Source organism: Panthera uncia, chromosome B4, assembly GCF_023721935.1.
Source record: "Panthera uncia isolate 11264 chromosome B4, Puncia_PCG_1.0, whole genome shotgun sequence".
NCBI classification, from domain to species: Eukaryota; Metazoa; Chordata; class Mammalia; order Carnivora; family Felidae; genus Panthera; species Panthera uncia.
The window spans coordinates 89116653-89137865 of NC_064809.1; the positions used below are offsets into that span (position 1 = coordinate 89116653).

The 21213-nt window shown below is 42.4% G+C and overlaps 1 protein-coding gene across 5 annotated transcripts in view; it reads right to left on the bottom strand.

The window, feature by feature from the left end:
* GRIP1 (glutamate receptor interacting protein 1) overlaps positions 1-21213 on the bottom strand; it is a 683162-nt gene that overhangs the window by 62267 nt on the left and 599682 nt on the right. For all 5 annotated transcript variants that reach the window (XM_049627402.1, XM_049627399.1, XM_049627403.1 and 2 more), the window contains 3 exons: positions 20006-20192; positions 19278-19423; positions 7472-7552 (listed from right to left, as the gene is read on the bottom strand). In XM_049627402.1, the coding sequence (XP_049483359.1) occupies positions 7472-7552; positions 19278-19423; positions 20006-20192 (414 nt within the window). The remainder of the gene's footprint in view (positions 1-7471; positions 7553-19277; positions 19424-20005; positions 20193-21213) is intronic.

Genomic DNA, 21213 nt, shown 5'->3' on the forward strand with positions numbered 1-21213 from the left:
TACTATATATAGTATATATACTACATATATATGTATATATATATATACTATATATACTATATATACTACATATATATGTATATATATACTATATATATACACTATATACATATATATGTATATATGTACTATATATAGTATATATACTACATATATATGTATATATATATATATGTACTATATATAGTATATATACTACATATATATGTATATATATATATACTATATATACTATATATACTACATATATATGTATATATATATATATATACTATATATAGTATATATACTATATATAGTATATATACTATATAATCAGATGAGGGATTCTAGCAAAGGTTCACAACCTGTCTGGGCTGTTTGCTTCCTAGGGTTGCTACCCAGATCTTGGGAACTTCCTTCCCACAGACCCTGCGAACCCAGATAGATGTTCTCTTGACTTTTGTTACACTTATTAAACATGGAGGCCATTAGACTGAGGTGGCTCTAATGCTGTGCTGGCCTATAGAAGCAAACCAAAATCTCAGCCTGTCAATGTCTTAAGGTTACACAATCAAAAAGCTAAGGAAAACCAATCACAAACAGCCAACTGGGCTTTCGGCTACATCCAACCAATAATCTCCTTTCTCTGTATCTGCACTTCCTTTACGTGTCCTCCCCAGGCTCCTGTGGGTAGAGTGCCCCTAACCGCTTCCAGTTTGGCACTCCCTGACTTGAATCTATTTTTGCTCAAATAAACGCTTAAAATGTTTAACGTGCGTTAGTTTATTTCTTAACACTAATGACATTAGTAAACTAATAACACTTAGTTTACTTCTCTCCTCTTTCATTCTGTAATGGCTATTCTTTGGATTTTGTGTCGTTTGGACTCAGCCTGAATAATTCTTCTCTAGTCTAGATTCCTCATTTATTTGTTTTGTTCTCATTTCTGGACTTTGCCCTCAGCTTCATTTTCCAATATTTTAATTTCTGCCACATTATGCTCCGAGAGCTCTTTGTCCCCCTCAGTATGTTATGTTATATTAGCAGTCGTCTCCTGCCTCCCACAGATACAACATCACAGGTTGTCACTAATGTTAATGAAAGCTTTTTCCTTGTTAAAGTTTTCTCCTTCCTGAATGTGCAGCTTCTGTTTTTCTTTTTTGTTTCTGGTTACAGTCTTGCATATTAGATTCTTTCCTCAGGTGTCTGCTTTTTCGTAGCTGTCTGTTCACATTAAGGAGAGCACCCCTAAAAGGCTGTTTGAAAGCTGGGTGTAACTGTGGTCTTCCCTGGATAGTTCAGGCCAGGCTGTTTCTTTGGTTCAGATGGCTCTGATTCTTTCTGCCGCTTTGAGGGTATTAAGCCTGGCCGCCTGGCTTGTTTGAGCCTTCAGAGGGGAAGAAGGCTGGTAGTCTTAGGTATATACACTTTCCCTATATATATTCGGTATATACACTTTCCCTATATATATTCGGTATATACACTTTCCCCTCACCTGTTTTTAGAGTGGTACTGCTACACTCAGCTGGGCTCTCTTGTCCGGAGACCCTCCATGTCATGCTTTCCAGAGAATGGACCTAGGTTCTGGCTGTGCTGGCTGGGGGAAGGCATCTAGGAATAATTAACAGACTTCCCACCATTCCTCCTGTCTCCCCTCTACCATCACTCTCACTGCTGGAAGTTCCCGACTCCGCTAAGTCTTGCTTTTGTTGGGAGTTTCGAATGCAAACCGGGTTCCCTGTCAGCTTTCCCTTCTGCTTCTACAAATTCATCTTGCTCCATCTTGTCTGCCACTTCCAAATTTGGTTGCTGTTGGGGCGCCTGGGTGGCTCAGTCCGTTGAGGATCTGACTTCCGGCTCTGTGCTGACAGCTCAGAGCCTGGAGCCTGCTTTGGATTCTGTGTCTCTCTCTGCCCTTCTGCCACTCATGCTCTGTCTCTCTCTCCCTCTCAAAGATAAACAAACATTAAAAAGTATATTTAAAAACCCAAAAAACAAATTTGGTTGCCGTTAACTATTTTCCCCTTCTCCTTTTGGGTTTGTGCCTTTTGAAAAAATCTTATACTGTCATTTAAAAATGGTATGGGGTGGGAATGGAGCTAAATGCCGGCGTTCAAGCTATCATCTTTTGACCTCTGAAGATTTAAACCCACTAGCCATCCTTCACTATCAGAACTGACTCTTAAAGTGAATACGTATTCTTTGCTTCTCAAACAGTTGTCGGAAGAGGTAGAAAATGACGCTGTCTTTTGTTTAAAAATTTTTGTCTATATTAGAAGACAGGTAAAATCTTCTGAATTCTGGAGCTAATTAAATATGACTCAACAAAGCATCCCAAGAACATTCTATAATAACTAGCTATTCATGGATCTTACTCTGCTAGTCAAGGTACTTTGCTCAAAGGGACTAGAAACGTGTCCAAACTACACTGGACACACACACACACACACACACACACCCACCCATTCAGTTTTACTTGCAACTGTATATATGATACCTGGCAAGTAAAACAAGTTATTTGATTTGAAATGGAGCAGTGAGTAGAATTTTTATTGCAAAGTTGGCAAAAAACTTGAGCCATTCTCTTTAAATACGTTTAAGACTTAAGGGGAAAATGACAGATTTGTTGTGCTTGTCATAAAGGCTGCTTTACGATTTTATAAATAAAAAAAGCAAGCCTTTGTTCCTGAAAACAATTCAGTCTCAACTAAAAAAAGAAAGCCAACAAATTAACTCCACTCACAAAATGCTGTCTTTTGCGTTTCTGATATAGGATGCGGGAAGGGTCATCAATCAGGTGGAGGCAGCGATGGGTGGCGGTGTGGCAGCAAAACCCATGTGAAGTCAGACAGAATGGGTTTGAATCCCGTGTGGCCCTGAGGAGTTCTGGGTCTTGGGCAGGTTACCCAGCTGAGCCTTTCTATTCTAGAAAATGGGCATGGACGCCACAGGGCCACTTTGAGGATTAATAATGTAAGAACACACATAAATTGCTTATCTCCATGCCTGGTACAAAGCAGATACAAACTGTAGTAAAACAGCAAAAGAAAACACCCATATCAACGTGACTTGACTGACAACCGCGCATGACAGGCAGCCGGGGCTCTCTGGCTTGGAAGGCAGCCGGGCCGTGTTAGAGGGTTCGCACTCTGGCATCTGATTGGCTGAGCTGTCAGAGTTTTAGGATGTTGTCCTATACCCCATCCTTCTGCGAGGCTGTTCCACTTTATTTGCTATAATAAATTGCTCCATGTTATAGCAATAACATCAATAAAAGTAATGCCTGATGCTAATGTGCTATGAATGTCTCATCAGGAACTGAAGAAAATTAGTCTAAAACTGCTCACCACATCCAAAGTCAGAGAGGCTCATTTCTCAGTCAATTAGGTATGAAGAGTGAGGCTTAAGCCAAGTGTAAAAGGCGCCGGTGGAATGCGTCCCGAGATGAGGGCCTGCCTCTTAGCACTCAGGTTTTCACAAGGTGAAGAAGACGGATGAGGACTTTGTATAAAGATAGTGAGATACGTCAATAAAGCCCTGCATTGCCTCAGTTTCACTAACAGCACCTGCGTGTGTTTGAGAACAGCATCCCTTGGTTTCCTACCCAAGTGCCGTAATTGTGTGCAGTACAGCTTGAGTTAAAATATTTCATGAGGCTCTATATGTAAGATAAATAGCAATCATCATAATAACGAACACTTGTTAGGGTTCATAATTGGTTCTAGGCACTCTACGTATACCAACTCATTTAATCTTGTCAACCATGCTATCAAGAAGGGAGCGAGTGCACCATTTAATAGATAAGAACATGGTACAGAGAGGTCAAGAGAATCGAGGAGTGGGGTGGTCTAGGCTCTGAGGCTTGCTCTTAATCATTTTTCAAGTTAGTGTATCTTTGGCTCACACAAAGGCCTTTGCTTAAACATCTATATTCATTGTCTCCTTCAAAGGCTCATTTTCTGGAGTGAACAGTTGTTAGTAGAAGATAGTTAGTAGAAGATTGTTTCTGATGGACTCCTTATTCATTCACTCAACAAAGAGAGGGATTAAATAAGCACCGTGTAGGGGCACCTGGGTGGCTCAGTCGGTTAAGCCTCTAACTCTTGATTTTGGCGCAGGTCACGAGCTCACAGTTGGTGGGACTGAGCCCCGCACTGGGCTCTGCACTTGGAGAGCAGAGTCTGCTTGGGATTCTCTCTCTTTGTCTCTCTCTGCCCCTTCCCTGCTCTCTCCCTCTCTCTCAAAAAAAAACAAAAAACAAAAAACAAAAAAACATAAAAAAAATAAGCACCTTGTATACATCAGGAACTGTGTGAGGCCTCAGGAGTTTACTATTTCATAACAATAAACACGGATTCTGGCCTTTTTAAAAATTCTTATTTATTTTTGAGAGAGAGAGCACGAGCAGAAGAAGGAGCAGAGACAGGGTGGCATAGAATCCAAAGCAGGCTCCAAGCTGGCAGGCAGCACAGAGCCTAATGTGGGGCTCAAACTCATGCAGTCAGGTGCTTAACCAACTGAGCCACTCAGGTGCCCCTGGCCTTTTTTTTTTTTTTTTTCTTTAAAGTAAATTCTGTTTTCTCATTTGGGAAAATATGAGTATTTTCCATGAGGAGACACAAACTCAGTATGGCAATACGTTGTATAAATGGAGCTGTAGCTCCATAGATGGGCTGACAAGCATGTCTGACAAGCTTATGTGTCATATCTCCGTCTTCATCCAGGAATAGCATCATACTGGTAGCTTCCATAAACCGCTTCAGCTTACCGCTGGCTAAAAGTCAGGCCATTCTTGTGGGGGTTTTGGGGTAGTTTCCATTGTTGGTATTAAATGTAATGCTTAATACATGTATAACACCATCAAAAAGCATAATTTTAAATGACTCTTCATATGAATAAAATATGTTGTACTTGTGTGTACCTGAATACACTTCGAAGTGTATTCAAAGTGTATTCAAAGATTAAGCAGCTAAGTGCCAACTTTAAAAAAAAAGAATATATCATAGGATTAGTTTCTAAATGGATACTCTCCTTTATAGTTAAACTACGCTTTTGTGTATATCAATTTTTTTCTTTAAATTTTTAAAAACGGAGGTATAGTTGACACACAGCATTTCATTAGTTTAAGTGTAAAATATAGTGGTTCGACAGGTCTATTTGTTATGCTATACTCACCACAAGTGCGGCCACCCACCACCTGTCACCATGCAATGCTATTACAATACCATCGACTATATCCTCTATGCTGTCCCTTTTGTTCCCGTGACTTACTCATTCCATAATGGAAGCCTGTATCGCCCACTCCCCTTCACCCATTTTGTCCATCTCCCTACTCTCCTCCCCTATGTATATCAACTTTTAAGAATAAGTCTATTGCAGGGGCGCCTGGGTGGCTCAGTCGGTTAAGCATCCAACTCTTGGCTTTGGCTCAGGTCGTGATCTCTCAGTTCGTGGGTTCGAGCCCCATGTCAGGCTCTGCACTAACAGTGCAGAGCCTGCTTGGGATTCTCTGTCTCTCCCCCCCTTTCTCTCTGCCCCTCCCCTGCTCGTGCTCTCTCTCTCTCTCAAAATAAATAAACTTAAAAAAAAAGACTAAATCGATTGTATGAAAAACCATAAAGACAATTTTCCCACTTAAAATTTGGAAGTAAAATGACTATGTGGCAATAGAAGCTTCTGAGCAGTGGGTGTTTTTGGCCTGTGCACAAGCAATACACATCTCTAAGGACAGGGAGTGCATTTTCAAAACCTAGCAGAGGGACTAGGCGTGGTAGGCACTCAGGACGCATTTATTTAACGAAGGCAAAGGGAAGAAAGAACGGAGTGGACAGTGCGCCTCTGTGAGAAGCCAGCAGTTTATGTCCTACTCCAAGAGAGGCCGTTTTCATAGCCAATTCTGAAGGAATAAATAAATGGAATGGAATAAACAGAATAGAGAGCAGCTTTGAAGCTACACGGGGGTTGCAGCAGCCACGTTGAGCCCCAAACATTTTTAGAATAGTAAGTTCTGATGAGCTCTCCCTTAATTTCAGTAACCAGCGCTGTTGAGAGAATAACCGCATCCCGTTTCGTGATGAACAGACTGAGAGGCTAAGCGACCCAGTTAAAGGCATAAGTGACTTCGGTAGTATCTAGAAGAGGTCCAGAGTCTTCCAAATCCCACCTCACCTTTCTACATATCATAGGGAGGCATGTAGACACCTCGGTCCTACTCTTCTCCCAGGAGGCCACACTGGCGTTCAGGAGGTGGGTACAGGCGCTCTCTCATACACATAGCTTCTTGTCCTTAACACTGATTCTGTGTTGTAGGTCCACTATTTTTAGTGTTGCGCCAGATCTGTCTGATGTATTGGTTATAACTGAAATTTCATTTTCAGTGTTGCGTTTATATTGTCAAAGTTGCAGTGGACAGCCCCCATTTCACACTGCCCAGTTGAGAACTATTTTTGCCTTAACCGCTGACATAAATGCGATCCAACAGAGTGTAGCGAGGCATGGCATAAAGTGCCTTGATGTAACCTCATCACTCTTTCTTGAAGGGACCACTCCTTGATCACAAACATTGCCTCTTTGGTCTTCATGTATTAATCATTTGCTTCATTTTCTTGGGGCATTTGTGGATGAACCTAGTTTATGGATATTAACAGCATAAAAACTTCAATTTCCATTCTATAAACAGGGGCTGAAATTTTCAAAGCTGTTTTACCAAAGCAGTTATTCATCTAGAGCCCGAGGAAAGGAGGGAATTAAACACATTTATAGTTCTGCTTTTCTTTTTGGTTTGGTTACCCAGACATCTTGGACCATGCAGGAATTCAGAAAGTTCCTAAATTAAGAGATAATATTTCAGTGTTGTAAAATGGCTTATAGATGCATAGTGGGCAGATAGGAGGATAGTTTTAAAAGGAAATAAATGCGACTTTTGTTAGTGAAATGGATTATTGTGAAGACTTAATCACAATATAATAAAATGTAGGGAACCCATATGCATTTATATGCTCATTTAATTATTCATGGTGGGGGTGAGACACATTTATTGGGCACTTATTACTTGCCAGGGACTGCACTAGGTATAAATATGTTATATACCTATATACTAGGTATATAAATATGTTATATACCTATATACTAGGTATATAAATATGTTATTTTACATAATACTTCAAACAATTCTATATTTTGTAAAAGGCGAAAGATTTATGCGATCTGAAGAGAAACCAGAGTATAAACAATCCTATATTTTGTAGATATCCTTATTTCCATTTGACAGATGAAGAAACATAAGACTGGAGACAGTTTAAGTAAATGCCCCATTCACACCGCTGGTTAAGTGCTAGAGGTGTGAGTGGCTCTGTATGTTTGTAACATTACAGGGAAACTTGGCAATGACACTTAAAACATTTTTCACACCTATAAGCCATTTGACAATACAATTTCCTAATGTCTTTTTTAAATGCTGCATTAAAAAAAAAAAGCCACTTTTACTTACAACTGATGGTTATTCCAAGTTCCACATTATGCTTCTTAGGGAGCTTTACATGAAACGTTCCACTACTTGGGATGACAGACTCTGTAATTTCAAAACAAAGAAGAGTACGTTTGTAGGTGACCAGGAAGAATGGAGCACCAATCAATGGAAATGCATCAGGGATTCTTGTATCATAATCGTCTGAAGTTCAAGTTGTAGGAATTGAAGTAAATGAATGGCTATAAAATCCTGATAAATTGCATTCCTGGTTAAGAGTGGATGTCCTGCTCGGAGGCAACTGTGTGCATTTCACAGCAACAGCTGAGTTCAGTATTTCTTAAGTGTTATTCAGGCAACACTTGCATCGAATTTGCCTGGAATGCAAGTTACAAACAGATTCCTGAATCATCCGGGATCTATGGAATCAGAGTTTCTGAAGATAAAGCCTAGACGTCTACATTTTAAACATATTCTCCAGGTGATTTTTTAACAGATTTTTTAAAATGTTTATTAAAAAAATTTTTTTTAATGTTTTTTTATTGTTTGAGAGAGAGATTGACAGAGTGTGAGCAGGGGAGGGGCAGAGAGAGAAAGGAAGGCACAGAATCGGAAGCAGGCTCCAGGCTCCGAGCTGTCAGCACAGAGCCTGACGCGGGGCTCGAACCCACGAACTGTGAGATCATGACCTGAGCTGAAGTCAGAGGCTCAACCGACTGAGCCACCCAGGTGCCCCTTTAATGTTTATTTTGAGAGAGACAGAGAGTGAGCAGGGAAGGGCAGAGGGAGGGAGACATAGAATTTGAAGCAGGCTCCAGGTGCCCCACTCTCCAGGTAATTCTTAGGCATACTAAAGTTTAATCATAGGTCTGGTTTTACATATATATCTTTTTTTTTCCTCTTCAACCATATTTTTCCAGAATTACCTAGTCAGCAATTCTTTTTTTCAACTGTTTCTTGAAGGTAGCTAGGGGAATAGGTTTTAAGAGAAATTTTAGTTTGATGCGATGGTTGTTGATAGGGGCTGGGGGTGGGGGATAGGAGGTGCCTTAATTTGTAATCTAAACAGTGAAAAGTACCCCTCAAGAGGTAGAATCGAGAGTGATTCTCAAAATATTTTGCAGCCAGAAGGGTACCGGCCACAACCAGTCAGACTGGACGCTGACTGCTAGGTTGGAACCGAGGGTCCCCGGAGGACCCAACTGCATCAAGGATTGTGCTTAGGTTTCTGGATCATGGGGAGCTCTGGGAGGTCCCGGGGAGGAACGGGAGGGCAGGGGGTACTGGGACAGGGTGCAGGTTGGCTCAGATCCTGTCCAACCGGTACAGAGGTAAGGTGACACTGTAGCAACAGAGAGAACCAGTGGAGCTGGCTGAATCTCAACCCTGGATAGAACTCAGTGGATTCACCAGGGCCTGACTAGTATTGGAGAAAAGAGGGAACTGCTACATATTCTTAAATAGACTCTTCTTAAAATTCCTTTAACAGTCTGGGAGACCTTCAGTTAGAGTTAAGGCTAAAAAGAAAATACGTTAAACGTCCGGTTAAGCTTCCGACTTCAGCCCAGGTCATGATCTTGAGGTTCGTGAGTTCGAGTCCCACATCGGGCTCTGTGCTGACAGCTCAGAACCTGGAGCCTGCTTCAGATTCTGTGTCTCCCTCTCTACCTGCCCCTCCCCTGCTCATGCTCTCTCTCTCTCTCTCTCTTTCTCAAAAACAAACATTAAGAAAAGAAAGCAAGAAAGCAAGAAAATATCCTCTGAGGAGGTAACATGTATTCACCCTAAGCTGCTAATGACTATAATCCTTTCTTGAAGGTTTTGGAAAGGGGTGGAAGGCGCCCGTGAAGGGAAGCATTAGCGTAAGTGGGGGCTTGTGGGATGGCAGAACTAAACCATTTTTACTGCTTGATTTTGCTCAGTGCTTAACCCGCACACAAGGACTCCACCACAACCATGAGGCCCTGGGTTCAATTTGTTAATCACATACTGAACACATTTTGTCTCTGCCAAGCTTAGGTGGAAGTGGGGATGGTCTCATGAGAACAGCTGGAGACTCCCTTCCTCAGCCTTAACTTGCCCGTCCAGGCCTTTTGGACTCTTCTAGGAGGAATTTAGGCCAGTGAACCTTTTATAAGACAAGAAGCTGATCTTCCAAAACAGAAGATATGCCACAGGCTGTTCAACTGGAAAACACAATAAAAATTTGATTTCTCTGGGCCCTCCGGGCTTCTAGAATGCCACCTGTGAAAAAAGGATCCCCAAGCTGCTTCTCACAGTCCTGGCTGTGGGGCCAAGTGAAGGCAAGTCTACCCTTTGGGGCCCTTTCTTTTCTTTCGGTGCTGTGCACACTTCCCAGGGAAGCTAGGGAGGCTGCTGCTTCTCCCAGTCCCTCCCACTGGTCTTTGGTTGTTTGTTTTTTTTTAAGTTTTTACTTAAATTCTGGTGAGTTAACATACACCACAATATTAGTTTCAGGTGTGCAATTTAGGGATTCAACACCTCCATACAACACCCAGTGCTCATCACAAGTGCCCTCCCCAATCCCCATCACTTATTTCCTCCATCCCTCTGCCCACCGCCCCCCCCATCCCGCCCCGTAACCACGACTTTGTTCTCTACAGTTAGGAGTCTATTTCTTGGTCTGCCAATCTCTCTCTCTCCTGTCTCTCTCAGACTTTTTCCCTATTTTCTTTTTTTGTGTTTCTTAAATTCCACATATGAATGAGATCATATGGTATTCGTCGTTCTCTGACTTATTTTGCTTAGCACCCTCCTACTCTTCTCAACTTTTTGATGAGTGTCACAGACTGTGAGTGGATGTCTTTGGCTTTGCTGTTGTCCCCAACTAACACACTGATGTACCAGAAAGGATCCATATATATTCATTTGTTTATTCATAAAGAATCTGTACCCTTGGGGCGCCTGGGTGGCTCAGTCGGTTGGGCATCCGACTCTTGATTTTGGCTCAGGTCATGATCTCATAGTTTTTGGGTTCGGGCCCTGCATTGGGCTCTGCACTGACAGTACAGCCTATTCGGGATTCTCTCTCTCTCCCTCTGTCTCTGCCCCTTTCTCATGTGCACTCTGTCTCTCTCTAACAAACTTAAAAAAAAAAAAAAAAGAATTTGTACCCTTCCCATTTCCCAATAGGTCTTGAGATAGATAAAATTACTTTCCCTAACAGATTTCAAAAAGACTGGCTAGGTTTGATACACTGGGGAAGAAAAAGAAAAGAGGTAAGTAACAGTATATAGGTGTGCTTTACTTCCTGGCTTTGGATGCTGCAGGTATAAATATTTACTTCCCAAACATTTCTCAAATCTGTGCCTTTCTTCCATCTCTTCCCTAAGTCCTCTACATTCCCTGTTCCAACAGTGGAAGACTAATTGCCACCTTCTTCTCACCCCTAAAGTGACAGTTAAGAGTGGGGAATTACCATGCAGACTGGGGGCTGAGAGGGCATTTGAACGGACCACATTTTGCCTATCTGCACCAACAGCCAGTCTGCAGAGAGAAGCGAGTGCACATGAGGTCTTGGAGAGCCTGTGCTTGGCCATGACAGCCTTTTTGTCTGATTCGAGAGCTTCCTGGGGCTGTCTGCATTTCCTGTCCTCCAGGGCTGTGAAACACCTGTGTGCTTCCAGTAAATGCCCCTTCTCTGTCTGAATTAGCTCCTGTGCATTTCTGCTGCTTGCAACGGAAAGATCCCTGATGAACACATTGAGCTGGTAGAGGAAATGGGATGGGAGCTAAGCAGAAAGCCTCCACAGAAGTGTTCATGGGTGTGGTAGGAATTTCATTACCCAGATAAGGCTTGCAAGTGGTCCGTGAGTACATGCATAAGAAGCTTTAGAGGCAGAAACGGCTTCGCTAATTCCGGAACTCACTTGATGTATGTTTGTTTTAGTGTTCTGTGTTTTGTTTTTTTTTTTAATTTTTTTTAACGTTTATTTATTTTTGAGACAGAGAGAGACAGAGCATGAACGGGGGAGGGGCAGAGAGAGAGGGAGACACAGAATCGGAAGCAGGCTCCAGGCTCTGAGCCATCAGCCCAGAGCCCGACGCGGGGCTCGAACTCACGGACCGTGAGATCGTGACCTGAGCTGAAGTCGGACGCTTAACCAACTGAGCCACCCAGGCGCCCCAAGTGTTCTGTGTTTTTTACAAAAATTCTCTGTGAAAGGGGAGGGGAGCATATGGTATGCTCGTATGTATGTATACATGTATTCACGTATGTATATAACAGCTTGTCCATGATGCTACTATACAAATGAGGTCTTGGAACCCTACGGGCCGGGAATCATTGATCTAGAATTATTACTATAGCAACATTTTGCTTTTATAAATTTTTAATGCAGGGAACCTTGACCGAGATTAACATTGTTAATGACACTGGAGGAGATATTACCACTTTCTGGAAAATAGTAATGAATCATGTTTGACTACACGAGATTTGAAATATTCATAATGATGAAGAAATATCAACAAATGAATCTCTTTGATCAGCCGTGGCTTCATTTTAATCTTTAAATGCTAACATGATTTATTTTATACTTGGTAAGTTTTTTTTGTTTCTTTGTTTTGTTTTTGCCCACACAGTTATTTGGTGGTTGAAGCAAAGGCCTATTTACATTGGTGTTTCTTAAAGAACTACTATTGGAGAGGAAAAGATACTTGGAGAAATCATAGGTTTAGAACAAACAGCTGGAATGTTTACTTTGTTAGACTCCCATGTGATTATTTTGTGCTTCTCTTGTTTTGCCTTATCTTTGTTAATACTGTAATTAAAAACACATTTGGGTAAACAAAGGCTCCCTTCTTTCCAATTGGCCTGCTTTTCCTGCCTGAAGCATTCGTTGTTGGCACAGTAAGATAATCACCCTATCATAATTCATCAACCTGCACACCCTTATGAGACTTGAAAAAGTAAGGAGTTCTGAGAGGGAGCGGGGAAACGTAGATGCTTAACCCCCAACCACTCAGAGGAAAGCACGGGGGCTCCCGCAATGATGGCAAACATCATTTGATAGGATTTTCACTGGGACTTCTTTCCAGAACAAAGCCGTATTTTTTTTCTTTTTTTCTGACAAAATAACTTTATAGTCAAAGCAGAATCTTCAAGTGTTCACAATTTTGTAGACTGGTATTTAAAAGACAGTATTGAAAAAGGCAAAATGTAAGTTGTGCATATATTATGAATATAGCTTTATAAAATTATATACATGATAAACGACGTTGTAAAGAAATATAAAAAAACTTTTATTAAAGTGATGAGGCTGTGAATAATTTCAGCTTTAAAAAGAATCCCATCAATGTCACTACAATGTTGTTTATACAGTGGTGCCCATTAAAAGAGATAGATTTAGGCAAGAGTGCACTCGCAGGCAAGCTTTTTTTTTTTAAAAAAATTTTTTTAATGTTTATTCATTTTTGAGAGACAGAGAGAGACAGAGCATGAGCGGGGAAGGGGCAGAGAGAGAGGGAGGCACAGAATCGGAAGCAGGCTCCAGGCTCTGAGCCATCAGCACAGAGCCTGATGCGGGGCTCGAACTCACAGACTGTGAGATCATGACCTGAGCCGAAGTCAGACGCTCAACCGACCGAGCCACCTAGGCGCCCCAAGCTTTTTTTTTTTTTTTTTTTAATTAAATATAATTGATTGTCAAGTTGGTTTCCATACAACACCCAGTGCTCATCCCAACAGGTGCCCGCCTCAATCCCATCACCCACTTTCCCCTCTCCCCTACCCCCCATCAACCCTCAGTTTGTTCTCAGCATTTGTCTCTTATAGTTTGCCTCCCTCCTTCTCTGTAACTTTTTTTCCCCCATCCCCTCCCCCATGGTTTTCTGTTAAGCTTTTCAGGATCCACATATCAGTGAAAACATATGGTATCTGTCTTTCACTGACAGGAAAGCTTTTTAAACTCTGTGTTACTTAAAATAGAGATGGCTTATCTCTGAGACCCAATAGTTTGGGAATTAATATCTTGGTATGTTTCTGAGGAAGAATTTTGGAAATGGGTGGCCCACATTCGGGCAATTAGGAGTGAATCCAGGATAGGACTAGTCTTGAATTAGCTCATGTCCAGAGATTTCCTATACCAATGTTCCAAGATCTCAATTGGCTACAAGAGAGCTTTCTGACCACAGCAGTTTCCAGCAGATTCCAGTAGATTGGTAATGACTAACTAAAGTGTTTTATTGGGGATTCTGAGGTTGTGTCTGGGCTCAGCAAGAGAATACTGAAATCAATTAGTGATGTTGGCCATGAGCAAGGGAGGAGAGAATGACAGGATGGGAGCATATTTTTTTTCTGGCCTTATTCTACATCATTTCTATCCATTTGAAACACGTTGATTTCTGGAACAATTGGGCAGGGGGGAAAGACCTTTGGTCCCTTTTCCCCTGTCTCTTATTCAAGCAAACTTGGCACTGAACAGAGTGAGTTTAATAGACAAGTTTCTATTTCTTAGAGGAGCTTAAACCAAGGATATTCAAATAGTTAATCAGCAAATATTAAGCTATACATATACATTAAGTATGGATTAAACAATGAAAAAACATTGAGGATACACATAAAATAAACATGTATTGATAGCACAAGTAAATGCTTGGATTCTGCTTATGGCAGAGGTCAAATTGTGCTGGCCATTCCACTACAGGGGGGTTTCAAGAATATGCTGTGTTACATCCTACAATGCACAGGATAGCCATCTCCCCTCAACACACAACGACAATACGCAGAAATTCAGAAATCCTGCGCTTTCGTGCTGGAAACCCCCACATCTCCTGAACAGGCAGTGTAATATGATATGAAAAAGACAGGCGCAAGTCAACAGTCTACTTTGCTCTATGACCTTGAGTTTCCCCGCCCAAACTTCAGTTTCTCCATTTATAAATAAATGAAGGTATTGGATTGTAAGAGTCCCTTCACCACTAATGTTCTGTGATTGTAGTAATACATTCTGGGGCTGCTGGACGGCCTTCTTTGAAAAGCACACCCTCATCAACATCTGACTGATCCTTACAGGGTCCTTCTACCAGATTCCTGCTTGGTCACAGCTGACAAGAAGGGGAAGCTAACAAATCTGAGAATTAGAAACTTGAACTGGCTGGCACTGGCTGGGCCCTTCAGCAAAGATGGGGCAATCAAGCACAATCAAAAGCCAGAAAAAACTTGTAGAGAGACAAATGGAGCAGATATGCAGAGACAAGCAACACTGAGAGACCAGGAACTCCAGAGAAATAGTGGATATGAAATCAGTTCTTTTTTTTTTTTTAAGTTTATTTACTTATTTTGAGAGAGAGAGAGAGAGAGAGGGAGGGAGAGAGAGAGAGAGGGAGAGAGAATCCCAAGCGGGTTCTGGGCTGTGAGCACAGAGCTTGATGTGGGGCTCAAACCCACGAACTGTGAGATCATGACTTGAGCCAAAACCAAGAGTCAGAAGGGTAAGTGCCTGAGCCACCCATGCACCCCTGAAATCAGTTCTTGATGCAAACTGAGGTTCCTGGATCCAGTCCCTCAGGAGAGACAAATGCACTTCATTCATTCATTCATTCATTCATTCACCAAGTATTGGCTGAGAGGCTCTTGTATTCCAAGCACTATTCTGGGTGCTGGGATACATTAGTGAACAAAAGGCACAAAGTCCCTGACATCATAGATATTTTTCCAGTGGAGAAGATGAGACAATAAGTACATCCACAATATAACATCAGAGCATGAGTAAGGCTAAGAAGAACCATAAATCTGGGCACAGGAACAGAGTGTTATGGTGAGGGAATGATTCCCTGAACGAGTGATATTTGAGCAAAGACCTGAATGAAGTATGCAAACCACCTGAATGTGGGAGGGAAGAGCTACTCAGGCAGGGGAAACTGCAGAGATCCTCTGATGGGCTTGTGTTCAGCATGTCAACAGCGGCTAGTTCATACTCCCTCATTCCAAGTCCTGCCCTCCTTCTGGGAGATTCCACTGTGTGGATGCTCTTTCCATCACACTGCATTCCAATTTCCCAGACCTCTGGTTGAATAATATTCGCCTCCCTTCTACTTCACTTCAGCAGCTCACTACCCTGAGCCCTACTTGACCTTCTCTGAAATGCTAAGCTCTAATATGCCACTTTGACCTCAGTCTCCCGCCATTAGCTCCCTCCTCAACTTTCTCTTACTATGCCCATTTTTCTTCCTGAATACTCCTAAGCCCTTGAGTCCTCTCTTTCTTCCCAGTCTACCATGCTGATCCATTATTGACTTCCATCCATCTGTAGCCTAGATTCCCTCAAGGCAGTATGTGTAGTGGTTAGAGCATGGCCTTAGGAGCCAGACCGTCTGGGTGAAAATCCCAGCCCTACCATTAACTCCATGGGCTTCAGTTTTCTGGTGACAAAATAACAGTAACCTCCATTGCTGTTATAAGTGAGCTAATGCACATGCAGTGCTTAGAAGAGTGACATGCCATAGAGTAAGCATTTCGTAGTATTACTATGATTTTGATGTTATTACTATAGTTATTCATCTGTTCTTCCTGCAACAATTTGAACTACTGTGACTTTAGTTTTCTTTCTGTTGAACCTTCTCTGGAAATCTCAATCTCTGGTTCAGTCTAATCACCTAGCACCTCTGCTGTTACTCCTCAGTAGCTGAGGCCACCTGACAAAAAACTACTTGGCCGTGCAGGTGGACAGTGCTATTAACTTAGAGCTTCTGGACTTTGCATGGTCCACCACCCAGCCGGAAAATCCCTGTACATGGGTCTGGTTAGCTTTCTCAGTCATTTCCCCATTAGCTATTCTAAACCATCATTCTTTTCAACTCCCCAAGATGCTGATCCTTTTTACCTTTGCTTGACAGTTCTTACATGAATGTCTCAATAGTTCTATTCTCACATCCTTCTCTTCAAACTCACAAGAGGCGGCCATCAACCTTTTGTCTTAGACTAGTTATCTACCTGTGTTCTAGACAACTTCTCTGCTCATCCCTTTAGGGACCTATATCCATCAATTATCTTTTTTCTCCCTCATTCACTTCAGGCCTCAGATATGTTCAGATCTCTCCAATCTCAACAAAACAAAACAGCAAAACAAATAACTCCCCTCTGAACTCCGAATCTTTTATCTTTTACCCCATCTTTTTCTCACCCACAGTGAAATTTCTTACCATTGCCAAATGTCCCACAGGGCAAAACTGATCTTGACTGAGAACCACTGATTAGAGGATAAAATAGAGTGTCTAGTATGTAATTAAATGCTGTCGAAGTTTTCAAACAAGAAGAGGCCACAGTGGCCTCTGTCCTTTTTATCCATTCACTGCATTTTTCTAGTTACCCTCTTTCAAAACCCAGTTCATTGGCAGAAAGCAAGCATAGCCTGCCTGTATTTCTCTGCCCATTCCTCACTCCTCAGCTTTCTGTGGTCTGACTCCTGTCCCCCAACTCCCTGAATATACTCTGCAATGTCTTTTTTTCTGAATTGCCAAATCCAATGGACCTTTCTTGCCTTATATTACTTGAATTCTCTGAAGCCCCTTTATGCTATTGACCACGACCTTGAAGTTTTTGTTTTGGTTTCCAAAATGCTACCTTTTTTGGGTTCTCCTTTCACTTCTCATAATCCACCTACATTATTTCCTTGGCTAGCATCCTTCCCCTTTCCATCTTAGAATTCCTCAGGCAGCATCCCCTCCTTCCTGCCACTCGTTCCTTAGTGGTCTCCTGTATTTCAGTGACTTCACCAGTCACTGACATGGTGGTTCCTCCTCAAGGCTGCTCTCTGGCCCAGATCCCCCATCGGGCACTTCCTTTCATATTCCAGTGGCAACACACATTCAGTAAGTCTATTCTTATCTTTTAGCAGATCTTGCTCTTGTCTAATTGGCTCTGAGCTCTTTGAAGATATTAATCCTTTTTATTTTCCCTTTAAATGATCTGAACATAGCACAGTGCCTAGCACTGAGTAACTGGTGCTCGATAATTGTCTTCTGAACTAAGGAATGGATGTGCTTGTCCCTTTCCCCCTAGAACTGGCAGTGGATTTGTCTAGTCATGTCTAAAATAGAACTTGTTCGGGGTGCCTGGGTGGCTCAGTTGGTTGAGTGACCGACTTCGGCTCAGGTCATGACCTCACGGTTTGTGAGTTAGAGCCCAGCGTCGGGCTCTGTGCTGACAGTTCAGAGCCTGGAGCCTGCTTCGGATTCTGTGTCTCCCTCTCTCTCTGCCCCTAACCCACTCGCATAAAACAGAACTTGTTGTTATCCTCAAATTTCCGTTCCTCAAGTCTTCCTCTCCCTTAAAGCCATCACTCTTTACTTGATTGCTGACTCTTACACCTCAGGAGTCATCCATGATTTTCCCTTTCTCTCATTTTCCATATCCATTCCATAAACAAGTTCTGCTAGTCCTGCTTCAAGCCACATCTTAAGTTGGCCCCTTCCAATCCTTCTTATTACCCCATCTCCAATTCCAAACGTGATCGTCACCCCCAACTTCCTTATGCTGCAGTGAGAACCCTTTCCGTTGGTTCTCAAATCCATCCATCTTACTAATCTGGCCCATGTCTTTTACCCTGGCTGTTCCTTCTACCTGGAATACCCTCCTCCCAGGACGTAGCTGGCTCCTTCCCAACCTTCAAATCTCTGCTCAAATGTCACTTCCTCAGAGAATCATCCCATGAAAATAGCTCCCACAGCCATTCTCTCATCCCCATCCTGCTTTCTTTTCCCCAGAGCACTTATTACTGTCTAAAGTTATATTCGTTAACTTAAAAATCAACTTTCTGTAATACTATATGTTTCATGAAGGAAGGAGCTATTTTTTCTTCCATGTCTACTGCTGCATCTCCAGCTGGCCCACAGTAAACACTCAGCAAGCATTTGCTGGGAAGATGCAATCCCTACATCCAAAGGCACATCTTTACCAGTTGGTAAAGATTGTTGGCTCTATGAAGTGGTATATCACTGTATGAAGACCATTTCATTAAATGGAAACTAGCAGCGACCTCTAAAATCCACACACCTGTTAGCTATTGACAAGGATTCCCTTCCTGATCAAACTTAAGTTAGGCTCCTCTGGGTCCTCTTTTCAATGAGGCCTTATCTTTGGCCTTGTCTGTGACTTGCTGAGCCCAGTTTTAGTGAGAATCCAGCTAACTCAGGTTGTTGAGAATCCCCCCACCATGGAATCTACAATCAAATTCCTCATTCTCACCCCTTTGATATCTAATCAAGTTCCTGTTAGTAATTTTTCATTCCATGACTCCCTACCCTCACCTTGCTTGGTGGCCATAAATTCCCAGCTGCCCATACTGTCTTTGGGACTGAGTTAGTTTCTCTTCCCTATTCCAACTCTTGATCTCTCTTGAAATAGTCTTGAATAAAGTCTTCCTTGTTTTTAACAAGTGTCCGGTGCAATTTCTTTTTCACACTAGAGAATGAATTATTTACCTGCTGGGCTTGTATAAATCCACCTAATGCATTTTCATTGTTCCCTACCAAACTTCCACATGTTCTTTGCAGTGGGAAGGGTCAAAGACAGGCTTTTCTCATCCATGTGACAGAAGAATATGGTTTCTCGAGCATATAGGGGAAAATCAGGAAGAATAAATGCTACGTGATTTTTTAAAATCACCTTTATATCAGCTAATACTTATGGGGACATTTTAACGAATAGCACAAAAGTAATGCTCAATACAAAATGACACCCCAAATCTCCTAAACAAAAACATGTTCAGTAGGTAAAAAAGAATAGCTCCCCCATCTGCCACACAATCCATATAATTCACATGCGGTCCACTCCTGACTCTGCAGCTGACTCGCGATTATATGACCATACCTGCAACATCAAACTCGATTTCCAGTGTGACCTTGCTCGTGATTGAAGAGTCTCGGAGGAGCTGGTTGGCTTCCTCAAAGGTGCTGTCTTCAGTTGGAATCCCATTAATGGCTATCACTCTGTCTCCAATCTGTAGCACCCCACATCTATATTTAGAACCACATGTTAGAGACTGTAGCCAGAGTAAGTAATTATCAAGTTGAAGTTGCCAAATCTATATTGTTTGATCCTTGTGAAATAGCGTAACCATTCGGTCTTGTTTATTCAATGCTGTGGGCATCGTATTAGGTCAACTGCAAGGTCTTGCACTCTTGTGTTTGATGGATCCAGATGTGAGCCAGGCAATGTTGATGTACCCCAGAGAAGGAACTAATAATTTTAAACTATGGCATTGTTTTAATCTGATCTGAACCAATATATAGTAGTGATGAATGTACAGCTCCCCACAGCAGAGGAATTATTATAATAAAGTTGGAACTTCAGAGATATTTTCCTTTTTAATTAATACAGCCTCCAGTCCCTGCCAGACAACAATCTGCTAGATAAAGGCATCCACGCTCGTTTTTCTTCTCAAACCTTATCAAGAACGCAAAATTTTACTGTCGGAACAGACAGTTCATCACATCCTGCATTTCCTGCATTGAACCCTGTTCCCTAATTTATTAGCTATTCAAAGATACCAGGCACAAGAAATACACAGAAAAGGACGCTGTCAAGGAGTGTCTTACCTCTCGGCTGGGCTGTCAGCTTCAATATAGGAAATCAGAGGTGGGGAAGAGAGCGTCTCCGTGGCAAACACACTGCCCTGCAGTTGGATCCCAAATCCTGTGACGGGATCGGCTGTCAGCACAACTTCTGTGGTTTCTGTGTGAACGACCTGCCCAGCCAGGCCCACTGTGCTCGAGGCTAAAGACACTGGAGGAACAAACACGAAAAAGAATGATGTTAGGTTGGAGCCAGCACCAGAGACGCCGGCCTTGCTGACGCAGATTATGTCTCTGAAAGAAGGAAAAATGAAAAAAAAGCTCAGTGGTAATGGTGGGATATTTTGGTCTCCTTGAAATAAGTTCGTGCTGGTCGTCAACCTTAATCTAGCATTGGGTTGGCTTGATGGAGTCGCTTAAACTTTCTATTTCTCCTATCCCCAAATTTTGGCTCTTTAGCCTTTGTTCTTTCCCACTGGATCTCTGGCGGGTCATGAAAAGGCCACTCCACTCCCCGATGCCTTTCTCTCATTGATGCCCACTGGGACCTGCGCCTCCTTTGCTTTCTGTGAGCAAGCTCTCTGCAGGGTCCCATGTGGGACTGTCACTTCCTCCAAAAGAGTCTGGCCTCCTTACTGCAATTGACATCTGCTGACACCATATACCTCAGAAACCCCTCCACCCAGAAGCTATTTTCTTTCACTCTCCCTGCAGGGGACAAGGACAGAGAAAGGGTTAGAACCTTCCGTGCCCCACACATGCAGTGCTTTTTACCTTAAACCACTCCTATTTTATTTAAAAAAAAATTTTTTTTAACGTTTATTTATTTTTGAGACAGAGAGAGACAGAGCATGAACGGGGGAGGGGCAGAGAGAGAGGGAGACACAGAATCGGAAGCAGGCTCCAGGCTCTGAGCCATCAGCCCAGAGCCCGACGCGGGGCTCGAACTCACAGACCGCGAGATCGTGACCTGAGCTGAAGTCGGCGCTTAACCGACTGAGCCACCCAGGCGCCCCAAACCACTCCTATTTTAAAGTTCTATATTATGTACTTATTTCTGCTTTGTCTCATCTTCAAACCCATGATGTTCTACTTTTCCTGTTTCCCCCCATTTCCTCACTGACTTCAGACTCGGCTCTTACTTTGCTCCTTCTAGTCTGTCGTTCTTCCATGTCCTCAGTATCTTTGACATCATGGCAATAATTGAGCGCCTGGCTTTGTGCTTCTTTAGG